This window comes from Rhinichthys klamathensis, unplaced genomic scaffold, assembly GCF_029890125.1.
Source record: "Rhinichthys klamathensis goyatoka isolate OS25496 unplaced genomic scaffold, OSU_Roscu_1.1 h1tg000124l_1, whole genome shotgun sequence".
NCBI lineage: Eukaryota > Metazoa > Chordata > Actinopteri > Cypriniformes > Leuciscidae > Rhinichthys > Rhinichthys klamathensis.
This window is the reverse complement of record NW_026606661.1, coordinates 1508390-1520505: the sequence shown is the minus strand read 5'-3', so window position 1 is coordinate 1520505 and position 12116 is coordinate 1508390. Positions and strand designations below refer to the sequence as shown.

The 12116-nt window shown below is 37.5% G+C and overlaps 1 protein-coding gene across 1 annotated transcript; it reads left to right on the top strand.

The window, feature by feature from the left end:
* The first annotated feature begins 1848 nt into the window (after nt 1-1848).
* ppp4r2b (protein phosphatase 4, regulatory subunit 2b) lies at nt 1849-8319 on the top strand. Its single transcript, XM_056256220.1, has 9 exons — nt 1849-2001; nt 3077-3158; nt 3723-3893; nt 4193-4286; nt 5622-5659; nt 5772-5846; nt 5921-6061; nt 6243-6559; nt 6642-8319. The coding sequence occupies exons 1-9, from the start codon at nt 1884-1886 to the stop codon at nt 6968-6970; spliced, it is 1365 nt and encodes a 454-aa protein (XP_056112195.1). The 5' UTR covers nt 1849-1883; the 3' UTR covers nt 6971-8319.
* Nucleotides 8320-12116: the final 3797 nt, after the last annotated feature.

Genomic DNA, 12116 nt, shown 5'->3' with positions numbered 1-12116 from the left:
TATTTATTTACAACTGTGTTGTACCATTTTTCAGCATCCAGTTTATCATCATGTCTAGTATTACAAAATTGGAGCATTTGTTTCTAAGTACACTTTATCTGATTCTTGTACTTACGTGGCTGCACCAATTTGTTTGTGCATTCTGCTGCTTAATAGCATGAGATAACGCCTTGTTTTCAAGCCACAAAAATGAATGTAGCATGCAGAAACAACCAAAGAGAATTAGCCTGTCAGCCTTTAGAACTCAGCAAGATGTACATTCAGTTTAGGCACAGCCTTAATGGTGGATGTTCACACTGTTTACATTGAAGATGACTTGTTAGTGAGATTTAGAAAGGAGTCTGATGTTGTCATTTTTTCTTTGAGGTTGCATTTTTATATATATATAAATAATATCACAAAGCCTTTTTGTGAGAATTCCAGTTAAGTCAGGTGTCCTGTATTTTGATGTGACAAGCCTATTCTGATGGACATAATGAATTTGATGTTGAATATGTGGCAGAATGTCCTTTTAGGATGACCTGCTGCCCAAAAGGTCTAAGTGTTAAAATATATATTTTTAGCAATATTCTGTCTGGTCAACTACAGAGAACACATTTGGTTGTTTTATCCTGTGCTTTGTTATTAGGAACTTTTGCCATAGTGGGATTAAATTAAAGTGATCATTTAAAATAAAATACTGCCAATTAGAAAGGTTTGTACATCATGACAGTATAATATTAATAAAAACAACATTATAACAAAACCGTAAAACAATACACAGATGTACAGTTTGCAGTTAATTGCACTTTTTTTTTAAACAAATACTGAGTTTGGAGAAAGTAAAATGAAAGATAAGTTACAAATGGCAATAATAAGATTAGTTTAACAAAACAAACTCTTTGGACCCAGTATGATCAGTTTACCCATTTTGTTTTTTTACATTCTAAAATCATTTTAAGTTTGTGTAATCGCAGGCTTTTAATTTGTTTGTTGACTTTCTGTGTGAAAGTACAAACATAAAGGGGAGAGTGTTGAAAGTGTTTTGATGTGTGTTTTGACGTTCATTTAGCACAATGTGCTTAATTATATGTGTGACCAGTTTCCAGCCTCCTGTCACTGGTCTGGGATCAGTGATGAGATTTATTTAACTGGAAACTCAGGAGACTATTATACATCTCATGTTATCTCTGTGTCAAGAGATGCACCAGCGATGTTCAAGTTTGTATCAAGTGTGTTTTTCTGTCTTTCTGAATGTCTTCTATTATGTATTATTGTCCTTTTATACAGAAGTATGTATAAATGTAATAAATATGCATTTAATATTAAGAATTTATATATTTAATATGAATTGATCTATTATCAAAAAGCATTACATTTAAATCTATTGGTCAGACCATATATGTTAAGGCAAGACTTAATAATGATTACTTTCATTAACGTTTTAAAAAGTTATAAACCATAAATATTGTCACTGTGTGATATTTTGGCGGGCTGATATAGTAAAAAGTAAATTTTACAATTTTAAAGTAAATTCAAATTCCAATGATAATTAATACTTTCATACTTGTTTTAAATAATTAGGGAGATGAGCGTTAAATTATAATTATAAAGAGGCTAATCCAGTCAAACTGCACCAGACATTGAGACTGGTCAAAACCTTGTGAGCTGTCACAGCATTTATGGACATACTCTTTGCTCGGAACGCGCCAAAACGATGTATACGTAGGCAGTTCACTAAGTGTTTTTGCACATCCACAAAAACACAGCATCCGTACGGCTACAAATGATGTTTAGGTAGGCAGCTGACTGGATTTTGAGGCGCAGGCATACTATTGCGCAACAGCTGGGAAAGATCTCTAATACCACACCGGCAGTGACGTCGCAGTCGCCGCCATATTGAAATGTTTCCCCTGTCCTCTTCTTCGAGCTCAACAGCAGCCATCAGCTCTCGATTTTCAGTTGGAGACAGGGACAACAACACAGACATGGAGATAGACACTCTTCTGGAAGCTCTTAAAGGTACCCGGTTGTGTGTGTTGAGGTGGTCTGCGCGAGTTTAGAGAGGATTTATATGTGCTTATGAGCTTGTAATGTGAGTTAGCTCATGTTAGCATGGCCTGTGGCTAAATGGCTTTTACTGTTTTTCGAGGTCTGTTGTGTGTTATGATGAACAGGTTACATCCTCCTGCTTCATGACTTCTGTAATTTTTGCCTGAAAATGACGGGATTGTTAAGTAATACGTTAATAAACAAGACTATCTTTTGATAGAGATAACTAGTGGTTTGGGATGATATAGAGCTGATTCAAGTATATTACACATCGGTTTATCCAGGGTTAACTCTAAACTAGTGAATAACTTAAAAATAAAGCCTGATTCTTGATCATTTTCCTTTATAGCGTGATTTTTGGGGCATTTATAATAATTAAACTTGTACTCTCGACTCCACGCCTATAGCGTAAATAATCATAATCATCATCTATCTTTTTATGTGTGTGTTTATTTATAGTCGTATAGTAGTGTAAATAGTTTTGGTGATTAAATGACATAAAGTTCAGATTTATTGTACCTGTATTAGCTCTTATGTATGTGTGTTAGGAAAAGGATGTAATATTTTCTCGTATTTTTCATGAAAGTTCAAGGCTGGGCTGGTTATAACGTCAACGTTAGTTATTCTCTTGAATGGTGCCATAAAATATCACACTCGGAACTTGAAAATGAACTAAAGACTAGAAACTAGATGTTTAGGATACATTTTCTCATAATTTTCATAAAAGCATGCATGCTATTCTAAGACTATTCCAGTTATTTTCTGACTGAGTGCTATAAATAGTTGTTTAAAAGAAAATGCTGTCTAAATTTGAAACTTGTAGATGACCTAAAACTAGGTGCATTGTAGTTAGCTATTTGGATATAGTTAATTAAAACATGCACCATTTTTCATTAAAACGGATATAGGGTGAGAACTAGATTTATAATTGAAGATATTGCTAGATTGTGCAGTTAAATGCACTTCAGAACTAAGATGATCGAATTGTATCCAGTACAGATTTTCACATGAAATCGACAATGCGATCTTATTGTGTTTTCTGTAGATTTTGACAAGAAGGTGAAGAAAGAAGCGTCTCCGCCGCTGGACCAGTTTTTGTGCCATATTGCGAAGACCGGGGAAACCCTGTAAGTACCGCCAGATAAGTGCGTCTGATAGAGGGGCACAGAAACCCCAACTACCTTTGTGTGAACTCTGTTTTAGTGGTTTGTTTAAAATCATCACTTTCCTTTTCTGGGTAACACCACAAAGTGGTTTACTATAACACCACAGCACGTTTGGTTTTGTTCCAAAACACACTGAACCTTGTCCTTATCGACTAGATCTGCTTTAGCCCTCATTTCATGAAGTAATTGTGAGTCGGATGCATATCGAGAGATCAAATGTATCTATGTCTCTGAAATACCTGCTTGGGATTGAGTCCTGTGATGAAATATTTTTTGCATAATGACCTCTGAACTGTGTGGCTTTTTTCATCCTGCATAGCTGTGCTAGTTTCATGTCTCTCTTATCAGCCTTGTATTTTCTCACATAATAAAACAATTTCAACTGAATTTTCAAATATGAAAATTTCATGCTAATTTTTTTGGTTACTGGCCATATAATAATCATGACCGGTGGATCTTATGCCTTACAAAGTATAGTTGTCTGTGTGACTGAGTTACTTATGCTCCATATTGTCACCTCTCCAGGGTGTCCTGGTCTCAGTTTAAAAGCTATTTCATATTCAAACTGGAGAAAGTAATGGAGGATTTCCAAGCGTCGGCCCCAGAGCAACGAGGGCCTGCCAACCCAAACGTGGAGTCAATTCCCTTCGAAGAAATGAAGGAGAGAATTCTTAAGATTGTCGATGGATACAACGGGTTAGTAATGCTCTTAATTAATTGCATTCTGTGGTGCTATCACCATTTTACTTTTAGAAAGGCATTGGGTTTTGTCCTTGTAATAAGTGTAAGCTGTTTTGGATAAAGAGCAAGCCTGTCTCTTTACCCCAGAGCAAGTGTGCCATCTTCTGGCTGTTGAATATAACCAAGCCTACACCATTCCTTGTTATGTGTGTCAGGTTAGAGTGGAGAACATTTGCTACTAGTTCTCTGTGGTTTGTTGTGGAGATTTCACCAGCTAATTCAAATATTATTCAAATATTTTTTTCTCTATCCAGGATCCCATTTACTATCCAGCGCTTGTGCGAGCTGCTCACGGAACCTAAGAGGAACTACGCAGGAACAGAGAAGTTTCTCAGAGGGGTAGAGAAGGTCAGTATGTGATGCTTTATTCAGTTTAAGAACTAAGTCAAATACAAATGGTGCACTTACTACAAAATACTTTTGTCAGGTCAAGTCTGACCTTTATTTATATAGCGCTTTTTACAATAGAGATTGTTTCAAAGCAGCTTTACAGTGATAACAGGAAAATAATGCAACAAAGTTTGTTTCGGCTGTGCAGCAGATCTAGAAGAAAATAGCGTTTTAGTCCAGCTTAAGTAAGTTCAGTGATGGTTATTTTTGTTGTAAAAAGGTTATTAATTTAGTTATTTAGCTATATATATATATATATATATAGCTATATAGCTAGCCGCTCTGGAGAAAACAGTGATGTAATCGTCCAGCTCAGTTCAGTTCTCATATAATGGTGTCAATGCAGGCAGATCAATAATATTGTTGAATATTAAGTGTACCCAACTAAGCAAGCCAAAAGCCAAAGGCGACAGTGGCAAGGAACCAAAACTCAGGTGACAGAATGGAGGGGGAAAAAAAACTTTGGGAGAAACCAGGCTCAGTCGGGGGGGGGGGGGGGATTATGATTCAGGCAGCATTACAGGTCAGAAGTCAGGTTGGATCAGAACATTCAGAATATTTATCCAGTTCCATCTGGTTGAAGATCGGAGTCATCACGCGGTATGGAGACGGGTTTGTTGAGGATCAGTGCCACTGGCTGTCGTGTCGATGAGGGATTCACAGGGTAGAGTCTAGTTGACAATCTCTGCTGACACTTCAGGGATGCGTTGTGGTCGTGTCTAGGTGCAGGTCCACCATCTGGTCTGGATACGGCTTGATCCGGCTGATTACATCATGCGTTGTGGTCATGTCTAGGCACAGGTCCACCATCTGATCTGGATCCGGCTGACTTTGAGGCATCTTCCTCACCATGCTCTTATAGGGGTGACGGTCCCCGTATGTTCCCAGTATGTTTTCTTTGTATTTGCATTTTTATTGTAGTTTTGCTACTTTCCATCTGAAGTCAGATGTGGGATATTATTACATGCTATCTCTGACTTCCATAAAGGTACTCTGTTGATTTCATGGTCGCTTGCATTTGGTTTGCAGTTGTGCGATTATCGATATAGAAATTTGTTTACATTGCTTTACATACTTCAATGTTTGCTAAATAGGTTTTATTTTTATGTGATGGAGGAACTTTGACGCATTGATGTGTTTTATGTTATAGTATCATTAAAAGGTCCATATCTTAAAGAAATACAAGCAAGAAGTTTAACTTTAATTTTTTTTATTCTTGTAGGTTGTAAATATAGAATTTATTTTGCTTATGTTATGCGATATTGATTTTTTTTCTCTCTCTCTCTTTGTCAGAATGTGATGGTGGTCAGTTGCATTTATCCTACATCTGAGTAAGTAATTACTGTTCAATATTAAAATCATAAAGCTGCTCAATCTTAATTTGATCACCTGGATATCTTTAATTACTGTAGACAAATGAAGAGCTATTTTTGGCCTTTGTAGGAAAAATGGCTGCAGTGGTATCAACAGAATGAATGGAGTCATGTTGCCAGGGAACACATCTGCCTTTACAGAGAGGTTAGGAAAATTAGCTTAGGACCAGTCATTTAAAAAAAAAAAAAAACGTACCTTGATTTTCCTGAATATTACAGGAAAGTGAATGGTCCAGGAACACCCAGACCATTAAACAGACAGAAACACTCCATGGCCAGTTCGCTGGCCACAAACGGCCTTCCGGACAGTACAGAAAACAAAGAGACGAACTCATCACAAGGACATAGCAAAACAGCCAGGTAGTCTATGTTTCCCATCATATCTAATTTTTCATGATTTTGTTTGTGTAAAATGCTGATGGTTAAATCAATGAACATGTTCACGTATCTCTCACATGATGAATAATTAAACGGCTTGGACTTCAGCAGCCCAAAATGTCCTTTACATTAGAGAAATACAGAATGTATCTTTGTGTTTCAGTGATGCATCTGTATCAGGCATTGGTGGGCCTCTCAGCAGCTCTGTTAAAAACAAACACTTAGATGATGAGGAAGATGAGGGCATGGAGGAGGAGGAACATGAAGTAAAGAGACTCAAATTCAACGAGGATGGCAATGAAGAAGATGAGGATGAAGATGTAGACGAGCAGGTTGTCGAGAAACCCAGATCTACATCGTCCAAAGGCTCCTCAGATAAGTCGGAGGATGCCGAATCACCGTCATCCATGTTGCAGGAGGGGAGTGAAGAAGAGGAGGAAAGTAAACCTCATGGTTCAGTTGAAAGTTCTGAGGACCAAGGTAGTGTAATCTGTTTCTCCACTTTTTGGGTTTTAACACGCTAAACAATGCTCTAATGTATTCTATTCTTTGCCAACCGTAGAGCCTTCCAGCACACAGCCTGAGTGTCCCGCCGCAGATTCCAGAGAGGCTTTTACTGAGAGAGAGGTTCCTTGTGGCTCAGATGACTCCTCAGAAGAGCCCAGTGATATGGACCAATCAGAGCAGAGAGCCCCGGCGGGTGTGGCCTCTAGCCCTGAGGTGAGAGAAGGGGAGGAGCCAAGCGAGCAGGTCAGCAGCAGTAGCACTGATGAAAATGCCTCTGGACCCACATCCAGCAGCAGTAGCGTAGAGTCACCCACAGAGGGCGACTCCGGGTCAGGGGCCCTGGACTCAGAGGGCGCAGAGGAGGAGCCTATGGAGCAGGACTAAAAGCCTGCAGACTACTGCCCTAAACAATAACTGCGTTCTTTTGTGGAGATTAAAACGGCACACACTTAAGTGGCCTTCCACAAAGGCCATCAGAAGCAACGCCCAATCTACCACCATGCGCCTTTTGGTCGAGAGTCCACCTAACTTCTCCAACCTTCCCAAACGGACACTTTATGCAGATGTACATATGATTTTATTGCTGAAGTCAAGGTTTTAAACTCCCTCTTTTTTTTTTTCAGTTTCTTTCCTTTAATTTCATCCATGTCATCGGTTTCTGCCAGTCTGTCAAAGCGGTTCGACTGAAGTTCTTTGGTGTCCAGTAATCACACTGTCAACTCTGACACCACTAACGGCTAATTAAAAGAATATTCATGGCTAAATACAAGTTAAAGTCTATTGACAAAGCTGTTGGAGTCTTTCAGTTACTACAGGAAATATTTCCAACTCATTTTTCAGTAAGAAAAAGCGGAATGTCGCTTGCCCATAGACTTGTATAATAAATGCGTTTCAGAGACAAAATATTTTGTTGTAAATGACACCATGTCTCAGCTGTTGTTAAAGCTTAACTTGTATTTAACCATATTTAAGGAGAAAGTTTAATCTGTATCCAGTCTTGTTTCTAAGTTTAGGACACCTGCTAGGACGTGTCGTCTCTGCTTTGGTGTATTAATATTTTAGTCACAGTGTCAAACATCAGGGCAGTGGAGTTTATCATCTTGCTCTCTCTGAAGAACCATAACTGGCTGCTTTTACAGTTATGTTCAAAGCAAATACAAGCCATAGCTATCTTTGTTCTGTTAAATGATTCGAGCCTAGCGTAACATAATTTTTTTTCTGGTCCTTTGTGTGTAACTGACAGGATGTAAAATCTATTTTCTCACACGCTACCACCTTCGCTTTTGTATTATTGTGCAGTCTGCGCTGCATTGAAAGTAAGTGGTTTATGTCAGGTACATTTACCTCTTGATTTAAACTGATTTCATGATTCACATTAATTTATACCAACGTTTTGATCTTCTGTTTTATGAGAAGTTGTTTTCATTTGTTGTTCTTGGCAGGTGGTTATTGACGGCTCCGACTAGCTCAATTACAATGTTATTTGTGACAGTCCAACCCTGAGTTGTCCCACCGATAACAGCTGGCTGCCGTTTTGCAGCTGTGCGATTTTTGATATTTAGAATTTTTAAATTTCTGTAAAGTAGTGTTTTGTAGAGCATTGTGTTCACTGCCTTTTGTGCATCCATGTATAATTTTTTTTTTTTTTTTTTTTTTTTTGGTGTATTACTGAATGCGTGTGGTTTCAATACAGTATTCAGATGAAGCAATAAATGTTATTGTTTTAAATGTTTGGAAGAGCCTTTAATTTCTTTGCCAACGTGTTCTCATGAACCTATTGCTTTGCTTTTTGGTCGGTAGGGGCTTGCTTACTGGTCCAAGACAAAAGAGTCCTCCAAGTGTTCATGATACTCTGGTCTCTAGCTATGGCTTGGGTCCTTTCTTCAATGTAAGTTTGTGGGCTTTTTTCGCCTGTTTTATTGACCAAAAGAACTTTGAGATAAATAACACAACTCTCCTCAACAAGCCACACAATTTGATGCAGCCATGTTCACTGTTGTAGAACTTGCCCGTAGCACAAACTAAGTTTAAAACTTGGTAAGCACCACAAACTAGTAGGGATGTTGTTCATAGGAGGATTACCGTTACATAACGTCTCTTATTCTTTCATCCAGGCCTTTTCATAATCCTTAATCATGTTCCTCAAATGAATGCATGCTAATTCATTTTGCTGTTATTAAGCTCTTGCACAAATATTTCTGCTTCATTTCCCAAATACAAGTTTCCTTTTCTTATGTCACAGTCATATGCCTCTAACAGGCTCCTGCTGACTCGGAACAGAACAGAACTCGCACTTATCTGTGCTCGTATTGGCTGGATAATTTCAGAGGTCGTGTGTGCTACTGAAATTTACCCAGCCCTCTCGGAGGAAATAAAAAGTGGATTTTCTTAATCCTGCCGTGATGCGCAGTGAGAGGTTACGTTTAACTGACGTCTTCGAACGCCCGTCTCTTGGGAAATAACCCTGCACGCTGTGGGAATAGAAACAAGTCTTAAGTAAATTAATTGTAATTTGATCCATGAGACTAGGACCCAAGCTTATTAATAATGAAGTCGAGTGACTTTTAAGACATTTCTCGTGTTATGTGTACTTGAGGAGCTCAGTTAAAAGATACTACTTCAGGCTCTAAAATATAACATTTTGTGTATCCTAGGTGAAATCTGAAGTATGGCTGTATATGTCCAGGTTATCTTTAACCCAAAATCTAAAGAAAAATATTTATTTAAATAAATAAAAATGAAGCCTATCTTTCAGACTACACTATTCAATTTTGGAACTATTTTGGAACCTTTATTTTTTAAGTGTTTTTCTCTTATTGACATTTACCATAATACATACTGTAAATTAAAAAATGTGTTTGTAACATTAAGAGCTGTACATCAAATACTTAAATGTGGGGGTAAAATGAGCCTAACTGTTATTAGGATAAGCATCGTAAAAATAGGCTTCCTTTTCTTGTAAGCAATATGTTTTCAATTTAAATATGTACTGGGTTTGTTCTTGTGTGCTGACTCCCAGTCTCATTACTTGAGGATAAAGGGATAAGAGTTTAAACAACCACAAAAATGTCATATTTGCATGAGAAAACAAACCATATGCTAAACATGATTTAATACACAAAATTTGCTCATTTCTAGTAAGCTAATGCATTGACTGGGATAATGTGAGAATTATTGACTTTCTCTTGCACTCTTTTATAGTAATTGTTGGTCTGCCCCCATGTTATAACAATTTAATAACCTGTGAAGTGCCTGTTATTTACAAAGCTCAAGTAAAAGACAGATGTCAGTCATAATGTTATTGTCAATGAGTGGCAGCTGATGCACAGTGACAGGATATTGGTGGCCAGACACTGGAGCTTGATTCTAAGCTTTCCTTACAATGCACCTCTGTAGAGCAACATCTAGAAGGTGAAACAACATATGTGAAGTTCAACATTAAAAACAGTTTACCCCACTGCAAAGCCGAATAATTTGGCAAAACTCAAATTTGAGGTAATCAGATGCATTTTTTTTTTAAGTTAAGAAATTCAAAGTTTAAGAATTTTATTTTGTACTCATACATTATAATTGTTCGTAACTTGTAATATTTGAGAAAGCGAATTCATACATTTAACTTAAAATTATCATGTAATCTCAACTTAAATATTTTTAGCAGTGGAAACTAGCTTTAACTAGCTAATTCAGTAAATGTTAACTTGCTAATTGGTAACACAATAATTTAATACTCATCCAGCAATTGCTATGCTTTGCTAAGGCAATATAGAATCTTTAACATATATCTGTTCTCAAACCAAACTCATCACCATGATGGTAACCCCTGAAAAAAACCCATAACAGAAACTCTTCTAAATTATCATAGCATAGCAAAACATTAAACTAAATCTCCCACTTCACATTAATTTGAGCATTTACTCTCCCTTTAGAGTGCCATGGCAAAGCATGCTGGGAAATTGGAATCCCAGCCCAGTTTCAGTTAAATTTAAGTTTGTCTAAATTAAAAGAAACAAGTTCATACAACTCAAAACAATGAAACAATTCAGATTACTTAAAATGTGTAAAATTTATGAACTTCAAAGAAAAAGAAAGCTCTAAATACTCCTAAAAGTTAATTAGTTTCATTTAAGTTAACCCTACTGAAACTAATTGATTATTTTGAGCATACGGGGTTACAGCCCTAATAATTCACACACTGGTGTCTTTGGTACTGAAGTAACCAAGGAGACCGTCTCTGATCCTTCTGCATAACCAATCCAGCCAAGTCATAATTTGCAGTTACCATGTGGGCTTCAAAAGAGGCATGTCTAATTTTTTATCCCCAACAGAGGACGTGTTAAAAGTGTCTGAGACTTAGAGAAGACGAAAAGTTCGAAACAGGTCATTGTGGTGAAGTGGTCCTGCACATCTCATATTCTAAAGCAGAAGCCATTATCCAGTAATGAGGACCAAAGAATAAATGCAAAATCATGAATGCATCGGGCTGTAGTTGGTGTCCACAGTTCTTTGAATTTAAAGTCCTTTATGTTAAATATTTGCTTTCTTAATGCAGGTTTTTGGTCTAATTGTGAACAATTCGTCAGTGCATGTTATTGCAAATAAAACAAAAAGAAAAAGTTGTCTTCAACAAAGGTGAATTCTGGTTGATTGGGACACTTTTTCCCAGTCATCTCAATGGGAAAAAGTGTCCCAATCAACCTGACAAATGTAACATTTCTAGTCCTTTTTGTAGGCGTCACTTATATATTAAATAAATGTCTAAATAATATGTAATTTAATATATATATAAATATGCATTGGCTTAGCGAACTCAAATTCAGCCTGGACTGCTATGCCTAATTCATCACGATCCAGTTAATTCAGGATAGATAGAATCAAGTGCCAATTTTTTTTTTCATCATCTAGCCTGTTTCACTAAGAAATGTCATCTTCTCCACGTAAAACTGCAAACGGCAATTCATGTTGACCTCAAAATCTGTATTTAAGAATGGAAGAACAAGAACTTGATGTAAGCAAAGAAGTTTGAAGAATTCTAAACCCATCCTGTATAATTTCATTCCAAAATGAAAAGTAGCTTATGTCCTTCATGCGCATTATCACATTTTGGATTGACTTGGATCGGATCAGATTGGAAGTTCACTGCTTGGTCACTGTTCTCATTGCTGTAAACCTTACCATGGTTCAAGCGAGGGTCAAGCCTCACCATGCACAATCTCTGTGTCATCCAATAGAGGGTAGTGTTTAGTCTCCCAGCCAGGCCTAACAGGTTTACCCCTCCCCAGAACGAGGAGACCGACTGACAGCCCCGGGGCTGTAGATATGGGATGCCATCGTCCTCTTTTCCGCTTCCCCTTTATCCTTCTCTCTGGCATGAAGTCTTGATGACTGCTCAAATGCTGTGGGCACCGTGTCCAATGCAACCGTCAGCTGAGACTCGCACGTGGCCATCAGCTTAAAGAGCTGTTTAAAGTATGTGAAAGCTGAAATGAGGGAGCAATTGCAAACTCTAAAGATTTAGTGACTTTTTGAACTT

Coding starts and splice junctions, on each gene's coding strand:
- ppp4r2b (XM_056256220.1), top strand. CDS start 1,884: ATGTTTCCCCTGTCCTCTTCTTCGAGCTCAACAGCAGCCATCAGCTCT. Junction 5,847..5,920: donor ACATCTGCCTTTACAGAGAG/GTTAGGAAAATT, acceptor TGAATATTACAG/GAAAGTGAATGGTCCAGGAA. Junction 6,560..6,641: donor TGAAAGTTCTGAGGACCAAG/GTAGTGTAATCT, acceptor TGCCAACCGTAG/AGCCTTCCAGCACACAGCCT.